This window comes from Gracilinanus agilis, chromosome 2 (genome assembly GCF_016433145.1).
Source record: "Gracilinanus agilis isolate LMUSP501 chromosome 2, AgileGrace, whole genome shotgun sequence".
Taxonomy (NCBI): domain Eukaryota; kingdom Metazoa; phylum Chordata; class Mammalia; order Didelphimorphia; family Didelphidae; genus Gracilinanus; species Gracilinanus agilis.
Window position 1 is genome coordinate 60,157,643 of NC_058131.1, and position 20,977 is coordinate 60,178,619.

Genomic DNA, 20,977 nt, shown 5'->3' on the forward strand with positions numbered 1-20,977 from the left:
AAGAGGTAGACTTTGCAAAAAGGCAGCAGACTCCCTTAGAGGATTTTTGGGAGGACTTGAACAAGAAATAATAATAGCTATCATTTATAAAGCCCTCTAAAGTTTGCAGAACGCTTTACATGTGTTGGTTAAATCCATTCTCACAACTCTGACAGGTAGATATTATTAATACCCCATTTTATAGACGGAGAGGAAACAGACACAAAAAAGTGAAGAGATATGCCAGGGTCACATAGCCACTGTTTGAGGCATGATTCAAATTCAGGTCTTCTGCTTTCAAGTCCTCTGTTCTATCCGTTGTACCACCTAACTCATTAATCAGGATGAGAGGGCATGGATAGGTTGTGCCCTTCATTGTTTCAGTGTTGAACTCACAAATTGAAGGGAAAGAGTAAAGAAAAGCTTCCTACCAAATAGAGCTGTCTGAAAATGAAAAGAGGAAGATGATGAGTTTCCCTTCATTGGAAGTCTCACAACAAAGAATCAATAGATACCTGAGGGTCAATAGCAAAACTTAAACATTTTTGATTGGGCTTTAAAACCTTTTAAGGATTCTTATGGGAAGGGATGATGGACTGAATAATGTTGGTATTCTAGGTCCTCGCCTCATAAAAATCTATGGTAGGATCTAGTGGAGTGACTATCAGACTTGCAATCAGAATCTCTAATTGAATCCTGAATTTAATTTTCACTTGACCTTGGATAAGTTATTTCCCTTCTCTGGGCTTCTGTTTCTCTCACTGTAAAATGAGTGGTTTGCATATTTACAGTAGCACTTTTTTTGTAGTAGCCAAGAACAGGAAACAAAGTTCATGCCTATCAGTTGGGGAAGGGTGAAGCAAGTTGTGGAACATGAATGTCATGGGATATTCCTGAATTATAAGAAAAAATGATAAGTGTGTTCCTAGCTGTGTTACCCTGGGCAAGTCACTTAATCCCCATTGCCTAGACCTTACCACTTTTCTGCCTCAGAACCCATTCTTTATCAATTCTAAGCTAGAACATATGAGTATTTAAAAAAAAAAGAAGAGTGTAATGAATACAGAGTAAAGGAAGACGCATGAATGTAAAGTAAACAGAATCAGGAAAACAATTTCCATAATGACTACAACAATGGAAACAGAAGGGAAAACAAAACAATCAAACTTGAAATGATAAAGAGAGATGAGCAGGCACCTGCCCCATTTCTCTGCTTCTTGGCAGAAGTGGAGGACTATGGGTGGGGATCACTGCATATAATGCCAGACTGTTTTTTAGCATATAGATTAGTTATGTCCAATTGTGTTTTTTCCTCTTTTTTTTTTTATTCCTTAGTAAAAGAACTGGCTCTCTGGGAAAGGGAGGAGGGAGAGTTACAATGGAAAATCCAAGTGATGTAAAAACAAAAGATCTCAATAAAATTTATTTTTTCAAAAGGGGGTAAAATAAGTGGTTTGGTCTAGAACTCTAGATGATAACTAAGCCTCCTCTCAGCTCTGTGTGCCATAGACAAAGACATTTAGCTTGTTGTTGTTCAGTTGTTTCAGTTGTGCCCTACTCTTCATGACCCCAGACCCCATTTGGGTTTTCTTGGCAAAGATGGTGGAATGTTTTGTCATTTCCTTCTCCAGTTTATGTGACAGATGAGGAAACTGAGGCAAATGGGGTTAAGTGGCTTGCCCAGGATCACACAGGTAGTGTCTGAAGTCAGATTTGAAACTCCAGGTCTGGCACAGGATCTGCTGTCACCTAGCTACCTTTAGACATAGGCATAAAGCACTGAAATACAAAGACTGGCTGGAGAAACTACCATAGTAACATGTGGCATGAATTTAACCCTTACACAACCTGGGCACTGGAGGAAATGAAGCAGTCAGGGCTAGGGAAAGAGAGCAGCCACTGCCCGTCAGGCTCAAGAAACCAAGTGGGGGAGTTGCTCTCATCAAAAGGACTGCTCAACCATCTCCTCTCTCCTCCTCACTGTCCTCCCTCTCCGCCTTTTTTGTCTAATGAGCCCATTAAATTCCTGAGAAATCATAGCCTGTGACCTAGTGTTCCTGAGCTTTCTAATGAGGAAGAAGAAACACAATGAAAATGAAATCCTGGTCTGTGGTTGAGGAAGGGATGAACGGTCTCTCACGTGTAGTCACACACACATTGATGGTCAAAAATAACTCCAGGGACCAAAAGAAAAGGACTCGCTGCTTCAGCAAACATGGATCGTTTTGCTCCTCCACCCTTTTCTAAAGTTTTTCTCAACCCAACTGTGCTTTTTCTTTATCTCCTCAGTGAAAAGAGCATTAGATTATGACATCTGAAGACCCAGGTTCAAATACTGTCTCTGCCACTCACTATTTGTGTGATTTGGGGAAGGTCACTTTGCCTCTCTGGACCTTAGTTTCCTCAGCTATAAAAAGAAGGAGTTGGACTAGACCAGTGATGGCAAACCTTTTAGAGACTGAATGCCCAAACTGCAACCCTCTCTGCATGTGAGCCCCCCTTCCCCCTTCTCCTAGTTAGAGAGAGAGAGAGAAAGAGAGGAAGAGCTCCCATTGAGTGGCTGGGCAGAGGGGCAGTCATGTGAGAAATGTCCTCAGGCACATGTGGAGAGGGGGAAGGGAGCAGCTCCCTCTGGCACATGTGCCATAGGTTTGCCAACACCATGCCAACATAGGACTAGATGATCTCTAAAGTGCCTTCTTGATTTAAATCTATAGCCCCACGACCCCTTCTTTTCTGTTCTCTCTTCTGTTCCCTCTTCCCCTTTTCCCAGCCCCTTCACCTCAAGTCAATTCAACCAAAATATACTAAGACTCTTTTATGTTCCAGGAGTCCCACTGAATCCTAGAGAAAGAAATCAAAATAAAATAGTACCAGCCCTCATAGAGCTAGGTGGGGCCATCCTAAGAGTGATGGACTTAAGAGTCAGGAAGATTTCAGTTCAGAGCCTCCCTCAGGTATTTATTAGATGTGTGACCCTGAGCAGCTGACTTAAATCTTTGTCTGCTTCAATTTAGCTCATCTCTAAAATGGGAATAATATTAATACTCACAAGGTTATGAAGTTCAAATGAGATGACATACATAAAGCTCTTTGTAAACCTTCAAGTGCAATATAAATGCTGACTGGTATCACCACCATCATTACCACCACCTATATTATCACCATCATCATTTTCATCACCATTATATCATCACTGTCATCTTCATTATCACTATCACATCATCTATATCATCATCATTTTCACCATCGTTATAACCATTGATATCACCATCATCATCTTCATTATCAATATCACCTTCATCATCATCCTCTGTTGTAGCTTTTCCTATTTGCCTACCCAAGGCTGAAAGCCTTCTTGGCCCAATGGTTGGGAAGAGATCTCCTCTTCAGAAATCTACTTAGGACCTACCTCATGATCCTACTCTCCCCATCCCACCTCCCAGCACCCACCAGTGTTCACCCCCTCTTTCCTTCCTGGGCTCCTCTTCTGCCTTTCTGGAATTCTTTACCCACTATGCCTCAGTACCTTCTCACCTTGGAAGACCACTCCATCCTTGGCACCCCTTCTTTGATTGATCAGTTCTTCCCTAGACCTCCACTTTAACACAAGTGCCAAGGCCAATCATATTTCTCCATTTTTTCTCTCCAGGATCCACTCTTGCTTCTGTGGATTTCCTTTTCCCCCATACCCCAATATCAATCAATCAATAACCATGTATTAAGGGTACCTTCTCCCTCCCACCTTTCCCTCTTTCAGCCCCCTTTATCTATTATCTTTCCTCCTTATAATAGAAATTCCTTAGAGTCAAGGACTATCTTTTTTGTATTTCTTTGTATCCTAGCACTTACCACAGCATCCATACATAGTGATCCCTTAATGGATGCTTTGTTACCTTCATGATTTATCTAGAAAGTCAATGGGTTAGGAAGGGGAAAGAGCTATCTACTAGGAAATCCTTTAAGAAACCCATGAGGTATTTAGGTACAAATAGCATACTATCACACCACTGTTTGATAGGAGGAGGTTCTAATCTTTGGACTAGAGAGGGAAATGACTGGGCAACCAAGGAAATGGGTTTACTGCCTCCATTGGTAATCCAGTTCTGGCCCACAGAGATGGAATAAGTTTCCCAAAGTCACACAAGAACTAAGGAACTAAGTGGTTGAAACAGGACCCAAACCGAATTCTAGTATTGTTTTTCTGTTCCACACAGCTCCTGGTTATATGTGTGTGTGTGTGTGTGTGTGTGACTTTTCTCCTTAGCTAGAATGTAATCTAGTAATACACTTGAGGACTGAGACCATGTTTTGACTCGGGGTCTTGCACGATGGTGGTGGTAGAGGGGATCTCTTTCCCTCTAGATTGCTACTCTATGCCCATAAATGCCGAGTGCAAAGCTCCATTCTCCAGTCAAGCCAGCAGGTCTACGAGAGGAAAGTAGAGGTGGGTGATAGGATGGGTGTGAGAGGGGAGGGGATAGGGAGGCAAATGGAAGGGAAGAGGGGAAGTGAGTGGGGGAAGGAAAGTGTGCATGTGAGGGTGCTCCCAAGGAGACAAAAAAAAGAGGGTTAAAAGTAGGAGTGAAGGAATCACCCTTTTACCACTCTTCCCTTCTTAATGGGGGATAACAAGAACCAGTGATACTTGGCTGATGGTATTTGCCTCTGAATTTATTTCTCTGCTGTTTCTGTTCTTGAGATACCAGGTGGGGGTGGGGGCAAGGAGGCGCTCAGAAGCTGCTCCCACTCTCCTCCAAGATGCCCATTTTGGATGATGGGTTTCATTTCATTTGACTTTTCATGCATGATGACTTTGCCCTTCTACACCTCTGCCCCCGCCAGCCCAAGGCTCAGTGGGGAGCTTCTGGGTTCCTGGCAGTTTTGCCAACCACGTCCCATGCCCCCCAAAGAGAACTCCAGTTCCAGCTTCAGCTCAAGCCTAGGGCTTCACCTCCTACTTCATGCTCAGTGGGACTGAGGCTGGGAACAGCTCAGCTCCTGCAAGGGGGTGGGGGTGGGGGAGGTGGGGCGAAGGGACCCAGATCCTTTAACGACCTGTAATTTCATCAGTGTGGGTGCTTTCTACTGTGACATTAATCACAACCTCTTCAAGAATCATAGAAGCAGAGATTTAGAGCGAGAAGGGACCGACAAAGCCAATGAGTCCAGTCCCCTCATTTTCCGGAGGCCCAAAGGGGTGAAGCCATATGCCTAGTCACACAGCGGGAAAGTGTTTTCTGTGGGATTTGAAACAGTCTAACGGGCTCCAAGTGCAGGGTCCAGAGTCGTCACGGCCAAAGAACATTAATCTCTCATGGGCCGATACGGTCATTGCTTTCTCTGAGCTCCGCTAAGTTGGTCCTCTGACCAGAAATACATCTGTGGTCTGGAATAGTCCCAGATTTCAAACCTTCCCGACCTGGAAGGATCTGCTGGCCTGATTACTCTCGACGTGAGAGGTCGTCTGGGAGGACTTTGGTAGAAGAAGGGGGCTGCCATCCACCTGGACTGGTCTCCGTGTCTCCCTCATCCCTCCCTTTCTGCTGCGTCCTCCATGGTTCACCAAGTTGTCCAAACCTTCCCCTACTTGGCCTAATCTCACTGGCTCAGTCCCTAGTCCCCAGTCAGGCTCTGATGAAGTCACAGATGAGACACGGGAGCCTACAAGGACAGGATCTACCTGGCCCATCTGGGGCTCTGATGATCCCATCATGGAGACGGAGTCCCGGATTCAGAGTTTCTCCTTAATTTTGTGTGGGTGTGGCTCCCAAGACTTTCCTTTGTTTTATACTGCCAGGCCTTCCTCCCCAAGCCCTCAGCCCCTTTCAACCCTGATTCATCACTGCCTGGCCTCTGTTTCTCTTCTAGACTCTCTTAGATCCCACCAGAGGTCCCCTGGCAGCTCCCCCGGACAAAGAGGCAGTAGCAGGTCCTTTTCATTTGAGCCACTTGACAAGTCCAGCTTGTCAAATTATTTGTGGGTCATGGAACGGGAAAAGAGGAATGTGGTTGGGAGCAGGAGGGCTGAAGACAGACTTACAGACAGACTCAAAGCCTCATGCTGATCAGGGATTCTGGTCAGACCATGGCTTTGATTTTACTGGCATCCACTCTCACTATTAGGGGCTACACTGGACCTCTTTGGCAGTCTGGGGGAAAACTATGGACTCCTCAGAGTCGTGTTTTTAAATACAAAAAAATAAAGTCATAGTACTACAAAGGAAGCCAATTGTATTGAAATACAGTTCTCGAAAAATATATTTTTTACAAAGCCTTTACCTTCTTCTTCTTTTTTTTTAACCCTTACCTTCTGTCTTGGAGACAATACTATTGGCTCTAAGGCAGAAGAGTGGTAAGGGTAGGCAATGGGGGGTCAAGTGACTTGCCCAGGATCACACAGCTTGGGAAGTGTCTGAGGCCGGATTTGAACCTAGGACCTCCCGTCTCTAGGCCTGGCTCTCAATCCACTGAGCTACCCAGCAACCCCCTCCCCCCCCTCCTGCCCTTTACCTTCTAACTTAGAATCAATACTAAGTATCAGTTCCAAAACAGAAGAGTGATAAGGGCTAGGCAATCAGGGTTAAATGACTTGTCCAGGGCCACATAGCTTGGAAGTGTCTGAGGCCAGGTTTGAACCTAGGACCTCCTAGGTGGGACTCTCTATCCACTGAGCCATCTAGCTGCCCCCCCCCAAATATTTTAAAAATAAGTTCACAGACTTCAGGTTAAGAGCTTCTAAACTAATATCTCTCCTCCTCTCCATATGTTGAGCTTTGACAGGGAGTACTCACCATTCTTGTCAGCCCGGCGGAAAATCTGCAAAGAAAGAGAATCCAGGTTAATATTTGGGGGGTTGGGGAACACCCCCATTTTCCTGCTCTCAGGACCTGTTCCCAAACCCATTTTAACCACCTGAGGGAGGAGCTTCAGATAGACCATGGAGGTAATTTGAAGTACAGGAAAAAAATATATATGTAAATTTATATTAATATACACATACAAAGTCCCACTCACAGATATAGCCATGGGCCTTCATACATACATGCAGAGTCACAGCCAGAATCCCAGATATACAGTCTCACACACACACACACACACACACACACACACACACACACACACACACACANATGTACAAGTACACACACACACACACACACACACACACACACACACACACACACACAAATAAGGCCAGGGGACAAATTCAGCCTTGGTCTTCTCTGCTGCCTTCCCACCCCTCTGGGTAGCAGGAGACGAGAGGCAAACACTTCCAGGGCCCCCACTTCTCCCAGGGGCTGGGTCAAACTTTGTGGTGGCAGCAAGCAAGTAAGGGAGGCTCATATTTACACAAAGTGCTTTAAGATTTCCAAAATACTTTTCAAATATGATTTCATTTGATCCTCATAAGCACCCCAGGAGAAGAGTGCTATTATTATCCCTATTTTACAGATGAGGAAACTGAGGCAAACAGAATTAAATCTAATTTAATTAAATCTAAATCTACTTGCCCAGTGACATATCTAATAAATATTTGAGATAGGAATTGAACTCCCATCTTTCTGACTTGAGGTTTAGTGTTCTAATCACTGTGCTATTAGTAGTGGAGCCTCCCAAGAAGGCTGTTTTGGGGGAAGGAAAGCATTAGTGAGTTAGTCAATTAGCATTTATTAAGCCCCTACTATATGCAAAGTGTTAAAAAGAGGCTAGGAACAGCTTTTCCTCCCCTTTTCTGCCTACCCTTCCAAATCTGGGTTGAGTAGGACCTTCCCTTCTCTGACTCAGTGGAGCAAAGAGTTCCTCCTGGCCACAAGTGCTAGACAGCAAAATGACCCGCTCCTTATTATCCCTCCCTTGGCACCTGGTGAAAAGTGGGGTGGGGAGAGCAACTCAGATCCTAGATTTCTGTGCTGTGAGGTCCACTTGGACCTTGAGGTCAGAGATTCAGAAGGAATGAAGGAGCTGATATATACTAACTAATCTTTTGTACCTGGGCAAGAAATTGAGACTCAGATGAAAAGGACCTATTGCCTCTTAGTCTGGGGGAGCTGTCAGTGGGGACCTCTGATGGGATCTAAGAGAGTCTAAAAGAGAAACAGAGGCCAGGCAGTGATGAATCAGGGTTGAAAGGGGCTGACAGGTTGGGGAGGAAGGACTGGCAGTATAAAACAAGGCAAGTCTTGGGTTCTAATCCGAGCTCTAATAGTTGTGATAGTGACAAATAAGTTCCCTTCAGTGAGTCTCAGCTCCCTCACCCAAAAAAACAAGAATATCAATACTTGTTCTAATAAGGTTGAAAACACTCTCCAAAGGCTTCTAAAGGCTACAGAAATATAAGATGATATAAATTATTATTGCTACTACAATGACTATCTAGTTCCTGAAGGGTCTTCGGTAACAAATTTGCTAAGAGGGTATCTTTTGCCTCCCTGATTTCCTGTCTGGATGCTCTGTGCCCTTAGACAGCTTCATTGCCTGAGTAGCCTTGGTTACCAGCCTGAGAGCCATTTGCTGTGGACATCTGATTTCTGAGGAGGGGTCAGGGTGAGAGATAAAAGACAAGCACCTGCTCCCTTTCTAAGGTGGGCAGCCTGACCCAGGCAGAATCTTGGAAACTAGGATCAGAGGTCATCCAGGCTGAAATCTTTTTTTTTTTTTTTTTAATTTATTCAGCCACAAAGAGAAGATCTGGGGCTGGAACCCATATATTTTTGGTCAGTGATTCCATCCCAAAGCAAAGTCTGGCCAACTAGGGGGCACTTAGATGTGAGAAACAGCCCCACCCCTGGGACGCTGAAAGAAAAGGTGAGGAACAGGGAGAGAAGGGTCTCTGGACTCGATCTCTCTCACAGAAATATCTCTTCCCCTCCCCCTCTCCACCCAGATGCACACCACTTTCTGCACACAGACGTCCACCACTGCTGGAAAGAGCATAGGGTCTGAGCCCTATCTGTTTGGGAAGAGAAGAGGACCCCAGAAACCTACCCCCTCAACTCTGCCCCCAAACCATCAGTCTACACTCATTGGACTCTATTCCCCCAATCACCCCCCCTAAACCCGACCCCATCTAAACAGATTCTTCAAGCTGAGACTGTAGTGGGGAGATGGCCAGAGACGGGGGAACCAGGTCTGAGGAGAAGGGAGATTGCGGGGTGGGGTGAGAGTGGGGTATCAGAGAGTCCTACTAGAAGGGGGAGGAACTCTGGACAGAGACGGTGATCCAGAAAGAGATTTGAGGAAAGAGCCAGGATCTAAGGAAGGGACCGTCCCAGGGAGGGTATCTGGATTTAGGGAAGGGCTGAGCTGGACAGGCTGCGGAACTGGAGAGGTCTAGGGGCTTAGGATAGATAGGAGGCTCACATTTGGGAGAAAAGGCGAAGGGGTGGAGTAGGGGCAGAAAGGCTGGGAAGTGGGATGGGGTGGGGACTGTGGAACCTCCAGCTGGGAAAGGGAGTCGGGTCGGATTTAGGTAGAGAGGGAGGAGAAAGCCCCAAGAAGAAGGGGTAGCTTTAATGGGGATCTCGAGGGATGGGAAACGGGGAGGCGGGGGCTAGGGATAGATGAGGAGGGGGTGCTAGGATCGTGCGGAGATCTGGGATGCCGAGACCGTAGGGGGACAGTGGAGAGATGGAGGAAATAAAGGGAGGTTTTGGAGTGCGGGTGGAAAGAAGAGAAAGAGGAGGAGGAAGAAGTAGAAGAAGCCAGGCCAGGGAAGGGCCCCGAAGAGGGTCCAGCGCTACTCACGTCCAGGATGACCGAAGTGCCCCTCCGGGGCGGGGATGGGGGCGGAGGCGGAGTGGGACAGAGCCCAGGGCCAGTCCTGGCCCCCTGCCCGTCGGCCAGCGGCTCCCGGGGTTCGCCCATTCTGGCTCCCACCCAACGGAGCAGCCCCCCCAGTGCCCGGCCCTGCGGCGGCGGCTCCCGGAGCAGTCTGTGCGCGCCGGCCCTGCAGAGGCGCGCCGCCCGCTCACACATAGCTCGCGCAGCGCCCGCCTCCCGCCTCCCGCCTCCCTCCCGCCCTAGCCGCCGCCGCCGCCGCCGGCCCGACCCCCGCCCCCGGCTCCAGAGCCCGCCCGCCCACGCGTGGCCACCTCTCCCAGCCCGCTCCGGGCGGCGCCGGCGCTGCAGACCCCGCCCCCCCGGACACCGCGTGGGATGCGGGACTCGGGACGCGGGACCCAGGCTGGGGGACGGACAGGACCACGACACCCGGGAGGGGGGCCCTGGGCTCGAGCTTCCATCCCAGTCCAACCAGAGACCGCAACTCCCCTGGACCCCCAACGGCCTCCCTCCCTTCCTCTTATTTCTGAGGATGACGGGGGTGGGGGAAGGCTAGGGGCTGAGTCCCATTGGGGAGAACTGGAGGGCCCATTAGGGCAGTTGGAATCCCTGAAGGCAGGCGTCTGGGATGAGGGTAGGAGGGGGAAATTTAAGGTGTGTACAATGGCTGGGGCTTCTGGACTTGGCGTCCAGGAAGGAATGGAGTCCAGGTTCGGAGTGCCCCTGAGGCCTTCCTTGCATCTTTCCCTGTTCCTGGTTCCTCAGCTTGCAGGGGCAGCAAGTAGAGAAGAGTTTCTCTAAGTCAGGCGCTCCCTCTGCCGGCAAAAGCCTCAGAACTGTGGCATTCACAGGACGCCCTGGCTCTTTGAGCATCTTTTACTTAAAGTACACCCCTCCCAGGGCCCTTTGGAACCCATCCCTTCCCATCCCATCCCATCCCATCCCATCCCATCCCTTTCTATCCATCTTTTTCCATTCTATCCCTTCCCATCCTGTCTCATCCCTTTCTATCCATCTCTTCCCCTCTTACGTCATCCCTTCCCATCCCATATCACTCCATCTCTTCCTATCCCATCCCTTCCCATTCTACCCCATCCCATTCCTCACCCACAGGGCTAGAAGCCAAGAGGGATTCCCACCCCAGAAACTTCCAAGGTGTATGACCCTGGGCAAGTTACTTAGCTTGGCTGCTTCCTCATCTGTAAAATGAGTTATGAGAAATAGTGAAAAAAATAAAAAGCTCTTCTAGCTTGAAATCTATCATCATTCCACATCTGGCCTCTCAGACCTTGAATCTCTCTCTCTGTCTCCCACCATTCCATTTAAATCAATAAAATTCAAGTCCACAGACGTGAAAGCTCCTGCTTTTTTCATAGCAGTGGGGATATAGATGACAAAACAGCAGGAAAGTCTCTGCCCTCAAGGAGCTTACATTCCAAAGCAGGGGTCGACAACCTTTTTGGCCATTAGAGCTATAAACGCCACATTTTTTAAAATGTAATTTCGTGAGAGCCATACAGTGCTCACAGTGCGGCTCCTGTAACAGCACCTTAAAAAAAATGGACTTTATGGCTCCTGCAGAAAGAGCCATACGTTGCCGACCCCTGCTCTAAAGAAATACAACATGGATGAATGGAGGGAAATAGAAGCTATATACAAATAAATTTGAAGTCTCAGAGTACTAACAACCGGGAAAACAGAAAAGGTTTCATGTGGGAGGTGGCACCTGAGCTGGGCTATCAAGGAAGCTAAGAGCTTTATGAGGCATTGGTGAGGAAGGAGACTGTTCTGTATGAGGCACCAACTGGGTAAAGGGATGGGGGTGAGAGATGATCATATATGGGGAAGAGTTGGCTTGCTAATCTGACTGGGTAAAAGGATTGTGAAGGAGAATGAATAGGAAGCATGACTAGAATTGCAGTTAAGACCATGCTATTATTGGCCTTAAATTCCAGGCAAAGGGGCAGCTATAGGTATCACAGTGGTTAGTTCACTGAGCCAAATATTTCCATTGCAATACTGTGAGAGTCTCCTATTTGGTCTTCCTGCTTCCAGTCTTTTCCTCTCTAATCTATCTTCCCCACGCATGTCAAATTGATGGTGATGTTCCTAAAGCACAAATCTGACCATGTCATCTGCCACTTCCCAGTTGTATGACCCTGGGCAAGTCACTTAACCCTGATTGCCTAGCTCTTGGAGATCTTCTGCCTTAGAAATGATATTAGGAGATGAAGCTAGGTGGCTTAGTGGATTGAGAGGCAGGCCAAGAGCTGGGGAGGTCTTGGGTCCAAATCTGACCTCTGACACTTCCTAGTTGTGTGACCCTGGGCAAGTCATTTAACCCTGATTTCCTAGTCCTTACCTCTCTTCTGATTTAGAACTGATACCTAAAGCAGAAGGTAAGGGTTAAAAAAATAAATTCTAGGCAGAAGATTCTGCTTTTTATTCTAGAACCAATAGGGAGATACTAACGATTTTGGAGTAGGCAGATGACATGGTCAGATTTGTGCTTTAGGAACGTCACCATCAATTTAGCATCTGTGGGGAAGATAGATTGGAGAGGGAAAGACTGGAAGCAGGAAGACCAAATAGGAGGCTCTCACAGTATTACAATGGAAATGTGAGAAGGGCTGGAGCTAGAGCAGCAAGGTGGCACCATAATGCATGAAGTACTGGGCCTGGGATCATGAAGACTCATCTTCTTGAGTTCAAATCTAATCATACACTTAATAGCCAAGTCACTTAACCCTGCTTGCCTCAGTTTCCCCATCTGCAAAATAAGTTGGAGGAGAAAATGACAAACCGTTCTAGTATTGCCAAGAAAACCCCAAATGGGGTCATGAAAAGTTAGACATGACTGGAATGATTGAATGATACCAAAAAAGCTTGAGCTAGCATAGAAGCTGAGTGAGTAGAGGGGAAGGGGCCAGGTCCAAGAAATTTTGGAAACAGAATTGACATACTTTGGTAAATGATTGGATGGGGAGGTGAGGCAGGGAAATGCCACCAAATGTTATAAGCTTACCCCACCCCCCATTACCTCTCTATCTCTCTGCCTGTCTGTCTCTCTGTCTATGTCTGTCTGTCTGTCTCTCTCTCACACACACAGAAATTTATAGACACAGCCTCAGTTTGGGATCATTGGGATCACTACACAAAGACAAGCAGATATATATATAAATCACAAAGACACGCTCTCTCGCAGATATACTTTGGAGCCATTTGGTTTATTCAAGGTATAGTTTTCCTGGGGAAGGTGGAGGCAGGTAACCTCCTGGGGCTGAGTCCAGTCTTCATCGTGGCTCGTTGGCCCACCTTAGGGGCCTCGATAGATACCTGCAAATCTCCAGTTTGGGTTCAGAAGCCTTTGAGCCGGTCAGCACTAAGTACACTTCTCAGACCCTGGTCCAGCCAGACCCACGTTGTACTCGTCCCAGGGAATGGTCCTGACCTTCGGGCGGCCTTGACGCCTTGGGGTGTTAACCAGGAACTGGTCTTCGGAATCACCACCCTTCCCATCCCCCCTTTATATACACATTGTCTCACTGCAGGGAGACATCCCTGGAGGGGAGGCCCAGGTTGGACCTTACCAGGCAGGACTGAGCTGGTCTCCTTCCTTGTCTGAGCTGGGACTGTGAGGTTGGGGGCATGTGGGGTGGGCAGGGGAAGCCCTAGGGGGGTTTCCTATTCTCTTTCAGCAGAGAGCTGGCCACCGCCAATGCTCCTCCCTGTACGAATCTCACAAAATTGTCTCCCACCAGAGGCCCCATGGCGTAGAGGCCCTTCTGCCGCGTGCTCTGGTAGGTGAAGGGGTCCACCTCGATGGGATTCCTCTTGGGGCTGAGCGGTTGGTCTGGGTCTACAGTCAGGTCGGCGCCGCCGTGGGCCAGGAAGGAGAGGTCGGGGTAGGAGCCGATGAGGACCAGCACGAGGGACACCCTGAACCGCTTGTGCTCCCCGTTTTGGTCCTGGAACACAGCTTGGTGGTCCTCCTGGAAGAGGAGAGGCCGGTGTCTGGGCAGGCTCAGGTAGCCTCTGAAGGCGGTAGAAGAGAGGATGGATTTCTCCTGCATCATCCGGTGCACCTTCTGGTACTCGGGGTACATCTTCTTGGGCAGCTGGTTGAAGATGAGGTCGGGGTCATCCACAGGCCTGCGGAACGCGTGGATCACGGGAAGGTTGCAGTGGCGAGCGAACAGGACGGCGTCGGCAGCCGACAGCCCAGCCCCGATGATGAGGACGGGGTCGGAGGTGGGAGTCACGGCCCCGGCCTTCATGGCCTCCTCCAAGGCAGACAGCTCGTAGTGGACGAAGGGAAGATCCTCGCCCAGGATGCCTAGCCGGGCCGGGCTGTCCGACGTGCCCGTGGCCAGGACCACGTTGCGGGCCCGGAGAGTGAATGGCTGCTGGCTTCCGTCCTTGGTGGTCATGAAGCCGCTCACCAGGAACAGGGGGCCGCCGTCTTGTTCTCCCGACTCTGGGCTCTCCGTGTCCACGGCCGTGACGACAGAGCCACAGAAGAAGTTGTGAGTGAGCCCTTTCTTCACCACGTAGTCCTGGTAGTAGCGGGCGATGTCCCCCGCCGTGGCCCGACTGTCCCGAAGGCCTCTGCGATAGGAGAAAAAGGGTTAGGAGTCAGGTAGGAAGTCTGAACTATGGACGCACTTGAGCCCAAACCCTTTCAGAGATGGACCTATGACACCCTAGAATGCCATGGATGCTTTTCTAAAGAGACTGGCCTTTTTCTTTAAAAACCCTTATCTTGGGGCAGCTGGGTAGCTCAGTGGATTGAGAGTCAGGCCTAGAGATGGGAGATCCTAGGTTCAAATCCAGCCTCAGACACTTCCCAGCTGTGTGACCCTGGGCAAGTCACTTGACCCCCATTGCCCTCCCTTACCACTCTTCCACCTAGGAGCCAATACACAGAAGTTAAGGGTTTAAAAAAAATAAAAATAAAAACCCTTATCTTTTTTTTCTTGCGATTTGAAAAATTCTATTTAATTAATTAATTTAGAATATTTTCCCATGGTTACATGATTCATGTTCTTTCCCTCCCTTCCTTCCACCCCTCTCCTATAGCCAATAAGCAATCCCACTGGAAAAAACTCTTATCTTCTGTCTTAGAATCAATACTAAATATTGGTTCCAAGGCAGAAGCTCAGTAATGGCTGGGCAAGTGTCTGGGGTCATATTTGAACTCAAGACCTCTCGTCTCTAGGCCCGGCTCTCCATCCACTGAGCCACCTAGCCACCTACCCATTAGCTTCTTAAGAGTATAGAACATTGGACCTAGAGTGAGGAAAACCTCAATTCAAATCCTGCCTCAGGACTTCCTATCTATGTCAGGCATATTTACTATCTGTGTGACCCTGGGCAAGACACTTAATCTCTCTGTTTCACTTTTCTCCACTGTAAAATGGGGATAATCTTGAGATTATCATGAGGATAAAATGAAGTCATATTTGTAAAAATGTTTCCTAAACCTTAAAGTTCTGTATAAATGCGAGCTATTCTCTGTAGTCCAATCAGACCAGCGTATGTGATAAGAATTTCTATTTCTGCCCTTTCCCTGGAGGGGATGGGGCGTCTAAAGAGAGAGAGAGAGTTAGATGGGGAATCATCCAAGGGCATAAAAGGGGGGCAGAGATTAAGGGATCGGAGGCTCAGGGTTTTAAGTCAAAGGTAAAGAATGAGGGTCTAGGACCCCATCAGTTGCGCTGGCCAATATGGCTCAGACTTTTGAGCAAAGTTGGACCAAAAGTTTGTTTTGTTTTATTTTATTTTATTTTATTTTATTTTATTTTATTTTATTTTATTACATTGTTATTCTACATACTTGATTCATCCTTGGCTCTTTCCTTAGACACTTTATTATTACTTACATGTAATTTTTATTTTATTTTATTTTTTTAAACCCTTAACTTCTGTGTATTGGCTCTTAGGTGGAAGAGTGGTAAGGGTGGGCAATGGGGGTCAAGTGACTTGCCCAGCTGGGAAGTGTCTGAGGCCAGGTTTGAACGTAGGACCTCCCATCTCTAGGCCTGGCTCTCAATCCACTGAGCTACCCAGCTGCCCCAGACCAAAAGTTTTGAGTAGAAACTCTTTTTGTAAACTCATCCTTCTGTTGTGGGGATGGGAGGTTTGTGGGGGGCTCTTTTTTGAAGCATCATAAAATGATGGTGCTGGGAGAGATTTGAGCACTGAAGGAGTTGAGGCCCATAGCTGAGGGATCTGGGTTCTCACTTCACTGATCTTTCCAGTAAATTACTCAGTCCCTTGTTTAGTCATTTGGTCGTACCTAATTCTTTGTGACTCTATGGACCATTTCATGCCAATACTCTCCATGATGTTTTCTTGGCAAAGAGTGGTTTGCCATTTCCTTCTCCAATGGATTAAAGCAAACAGAGTTTTAGGGATTTGTCCAGCTGGTGTTTGAGGTTGGATTTGAACTGGGCTCTTCCTCATTCCAGGTCCGGCACTATCCACTGAACCAACTAGCTGCTCTCTGTGGCCCCTTAGTTCCTCAGTAAAATTTCCTTTTTGCAAGACTCTAGTCTTGGGACAGCATGTACCCTGCCTCTCAGTGGAGAAGCGACACATATTTGCTAGGGATGGTTCAAAGGTGGAGAAGAATCAGAGCCATGGGAGAGACCTTGGAGGTCACTGTGTCCAACTCCCTCATTTTATACAGAAAGATTTGAAGGTGTAAGAAGGTCGAGTAATTTGCTACGTACATAGCTAACACATATCTGAGAGCAGGACTCACACACAGGTCTTTCTGACTACCATGCCACCCACCTTTATGGAGCAGCATTGGGAGGGGGGCTCTAGCACTTCATAGATGGGAAAAGCTAGAGGGTGAGAATCGGGGAAGGGCTGGCTATTCTTTTATAGGAAGCTAGTTGGTGTTGTAGATAAAGAGCCAGACCTGGAGTCAAGAAAACCTGAGTTCAAATCTGGCCTCAAATATTACTAATTGGATGAACCTAGGCAAGTTATTAAACCTTTTCTGCCTCAGTTTCCTCATGTGTCAAATGAGGTAGAAAAGGAAATGGCAAATCGCTCCAGTGTCTTTGCCAAGAAACCCCCAAATGGGGTCATGAAGAATTGGATGGGACTGAAAAAATGGACAACTGAAAACAGAAATAAAGATCCCTGTGGGTCATATAATATCTGAGTCATTTGACCCTGCTGCCTCAGTCCCATCTTGTCCTCACCTGCACTTCAGCCTCATCCAGTCCTTAAATTTCAGGTCAGGGAGTCCCATCCACTCGCCCTGACTTAGGGTCACCATGGAGCCTTCGATAGACTGGAAAAGAATAAAGCCTTCAGTGTCTGCTTCCATTATCCCCTTCCCCCAGGACCCATCCAAGGGAGGGAAGAATAGGTGGGAAGAAGAATGGAGAAAGAGAAGATGACACATCAGTTGGGTAACAGGAATAGGCAGAGGGTCCACCCATTGGAAGAAATTACCATTATTCTACTCCAAGTCCCCTGATCTCCCCAATTTCTGTTTCCCCCCAACTCACATGCCAGGCACCTCCAGGGAGGTTGCGACCCAGGACCAGGTGAGGGATCGTTCGCTCTGCTTGGTGTTCCCAGGTGAGGACAGACTCATTATCTCCTCCAAAATCTGTGTCTGGGCGCAGGAGAGTATCAAAGAGCAGAGCCACAGGGCTTTGACTTCTGCCCTCCAAGCCCTCTGACAGATAGTCCAAATCCTATCAGGGAGAGAAATATTTCATTTGAAGCTGGAGGGGACCTTAGAGACCATTGGAATCAATCCTTTCATTTTTACAGATGAGGAAATGGAGGCACAAAGAACCTAAGTGACTTGCCTTGATAGGACTGGCTCAAGACCACGAGTGAGGATGGGCATGAAGCTTTCTGACCTGTCGACCAGACCTTGTTTAATATTTAAGACCAAATTATGGGAGTGGTAAGAATAATAAAGAGATGGAACACTGGACTTGGAATTAGGAAGACTCATCTTTATGAGTTCAAATCTGGCCTCAGACACTTACTAGCTGTGTGACCCTGGCCAAGTCACTTCACCTCATTTGCCTCAGTTTCTTCATCTGTCAAATGAGCTGGAGAAGGAAATGGCAAGCTACTTCAGTATCTCTGCCAAGAAAACCCCAGATGGGGTCATGGGGAGTCAGACAGGACTGAAATGACTCAGTAAAAGAGTAGTAAAGGGAAAACACTGATCAAGTTGTTTGGGTTGGATACCAAGCAAGGAAATTAAGAGGAGAAGACCACTGACTCAGTGGGTGAGTGGGCTTCTGTGGGGATTGGGGAGTGTTTGTAAAGGTTTCTACACTGACCTGGTCCAGGATAGAGACATCTGGTTTCTCAGTCAACTTCTTCTGCAGGAGGGGTTGTGGATGAACAGCATCAGCTTTCACATACGGAGTGTAGCCAGAGAGCAGATAGGACAGACAGATTCCTGAAGGGCCATTGCCTGGTGGTGGAGAGACATGGTGATGGATGGCCCATTATTCCCAGTCCATTAAAAAACCCTTATATTCCATCTTAGAATCAAGACTGTATTCATTCCAAGGCAGAAGAGTGGCTAGGCAATGGGAGTTAAGTGACTTGCCCAGGGTCACGAAGATAGAAATTGTCTGATTTGAACCCAGAATCTTCCATCTTCAGTTCTGGCTCTCAATCTACAGATTCACCCAGCTGTCCCTACCCCAATCCCTTTTTAAAAGAAGAGATGTTTACCCCAGTCTGCATCTTTCCATGAAGATCTACCAGTTAAAAACAAAACAAAACTAAAAATTTACACGATATATTTGTGACGGGGTCTCTCGTGTGAAATGATGGCTATGAAATACACAAGCCGATGATCTCCAGCATCCCAGACACCTTGTCTTACTATGAAGAGGCTCGATGCTAGCCAGGGGTTTTACCTATGTCTCAGGCATAAGTCCTACAGTAGTAGCCTCGATGGCTCCCACAAGCTCAGCCTGGCCTCAGTTTTGGCATTTGAAGTCCTTCATAGCCTGGCCCTTTCTTGTCTTTCCATTATTCTTACACTCTACGAGTCTCCTCCACTCGCTGTATAATCCAGTATGTAATCTTTGAAGGTATCATTTGAACATTCCGCTTGCTCCTGACTCCTGCCTTTGCCCTGGCTGTCCTGCTTGCCTAGAATACTTTCCTGACACCTCTGCCTCTTCGCTTCCCTCGTTTCCTTCAAGACTCAGCTCCAGTCCCACCTTTTGTAGGAGGTAGACAAAAATTCCCCCTGCCCCCTCAACTCCCACCCGCTTTCCCTCTGAGATTTCCTTCCATTTATACTTTAGGATAAAGTGATTCAGTCTCCAATTCAGTTTAAATTCTTCAAATGTCCTTTATCAAATATGATTTTTATTGCATTGTGGTTAATCAAGGATATGTTTAGTATTTCTGCTTTTCTGCGTTTGTGTACACCTCCATCCATCCGTGGCGAATTTGTGTAAAGGTGCCACGTGTGGCTGAGAAATATAGAAACTTTCTGTTGTTATTCAGGAATCACTAGACAGAGATCTGTCGTCTCTAGTTTTTCTAAAGTTCTATTTGTCTTTAACTATTTCTCATTTTTTAAAACCCTGATCTTTGGTCTTAGAATCAATATTGATCAAAACCCTTTACCTTCTGCCTTAGCATTCTAAGACAGAAGATAAAGGTTTTTGATTCTAAGGCAGAAGAGAGGTAAGGGCTAGGCAATGAGGGTTAAGTGAATTGCCCAGGGTCACCCAGCTAGGAAGTATCTGAAGCCAGATATGAATTCAGGATGCCTTGTCTCTAGACCTGGCTCTCAATTCACCGAGCCACCACGCTGCCACCTTCATTTATGTTTTTGTTAGATTTGTCTAAGTCCAAAAGGGTATGTGGATATGACTATAACGGTGGGCATTTTTGCATTTAGTCACAAACCCTGACTTAAATCTGTTCCTACTTCCAACTCCCCCTTCTAGGTCTCCTAAAACTATTTCCTTGTCTGCTTGATGGGCCATCACTATCTCTTTGATAACTCACTCTCCAGAAAATGGGCAGCCAATATCAGAATATTATATCATTATATAAGCCTAAAAGCAATACTATTACCTGGAAAAGGAGAACCAAGTAATGCTGAACAGTCATAATGTAGGACCCTCTAGTTGCAAAACTGCAGCCACTTCTCTTGAAAGGCATGTGCTAGGAATGGAGACAGGGATCCTCACCCTAATTAATTAGCCCCATTGTTGGGCAGCTGAGTGGCTCAGTGGATTGAGAGCCAGGCCTAGAGACAGGAGGTCCTAGGTTCAAGTCCGGCCTCGGACACTTCCAGCTGTGTGACCTTGGGCAAGTCACTTGACCCCTACTGCCCACCCTTACCACTCCTGGGCCAAGGACGGTCCCTAGCCTGGATGAAAAAGGAGGAGGGTTGGGCGTGGGGCTAGCAACCCCACCCTGTAAAAACTACATCTGCTAGAGAAACTGCAACCTAAAGTAGGGGCAGCTGGGCTAGCTCAGTGGATTGAGAGCCAGGCCTAGAGACGAAAGGTCCTAGGTTCAAGTCTGGGCTCAGGCACTTCCCAGCTAGGTGACCCTGAGCAACTGTGTGTCCCATTGCCTACTGGTTGTGGCCCTATGCTCCTAGAATGGAGTCCCAGGATAAAAAAAAAAATTGTTGGACAAAGGCACCAATGAGTTGATACAAGTATTAATTCTGACAGACTCTTGTTCACCTTCTCTGGAATATGAGTGAATCAGCTAAGGCTGGATGGTACAGTAAGTTAGGAGACATCTGCTGGGTTTATATAATAACTAAGGAATCTGAATCGATTTTCCCATTATCCCATCTCATATCCACTGTTTTTAATGAAACATTCACAAAGCCCTATCATGTGGTCCAATAAAAGAAAGGTAAAATGTATCAGTGGAAATAACATTTTAAAGGTGCATTGCCATCTGCCTTGCTGGTATACCTCATCTGACTTACAACTGAAACCTCTTTTCTCTGTGTGATTTCACTCTTAGAATGTGAGCTCCCCAGGGCAAAGAATGTCTTTACTTTTCTGTTTATATCCTTAGCACTAAGCAATAAGCATAGCATTTTACAGTTAGTAAGAATTTGGCAAATTTTCTTCCCTTCCCTTCCCTTCCCTTCCCTTCTCTTCCCTTCCCTTCCCTTCCCTTCCCTTCCCTTCTCTTCTCTTCCCTTCCCTTCCCTTCCCTTCCC

General features: G+C 47.1%; 2 protein-coding genes across 2 annotated transcripts in view; both read right to left on the minus strand.

Annotated features, from left to right (window-relative positions):
* The window catches only part of NECAB2 (N-terminal EF-hand calcium binding protein 2), a 43,998-nt gene extending 34,041 nt beyond the window's left edge, over nt 1-9,957 (minus strand). The window contains exons 1-2 of the mRNA XM_044659412.1: nt 9,727-9,957; nt 6,774-6,798 (exon numbers count right to left, since the gene is read on the minus strand). Of these exons, the coding sequence (XP_044515347.1) occupies nt 6,774-6,798; nt 9,727-9,957 (256 nt within the window). The remainder of the gene's footprint in view (nt 1-6,773; nt 6,799-9,726) is intronic.
* Nucleotides 9,958-12,970: 3,013 nt separating this feature from the next.
* The window catches only part of OSGIN1 (oxidative stress induced growth inhibitor 1), a 109,638-nt gene continuing 101,631 nt past the window's right edge, over nt 12,971-20,977 (minus strand). Inside the window, exons 3-6 of the mRNA XM_044659413.1 lie at nt 18,090-18,226; nt 17,292-17,483; nt 16,980-17,071; nt 12,971-14,370 (exon numbers count right to left, since the gene is read on the minus strand). Of these exons, the coding sequence (XP_044515348.1) occupies nt 13,434-14,370; nt 16,980-17,071; nt 17,292-17,483; nt 18,090-18,226 (1,358 nt within the window). The 3' untranslated portion in view covers nt 12,971-13,433. The remainder of the gene's footprint in view (nt 14,371-16,979; nt 17,072-17,291; nt 17,484-18,089; nt 18,227-20,977) is intronic.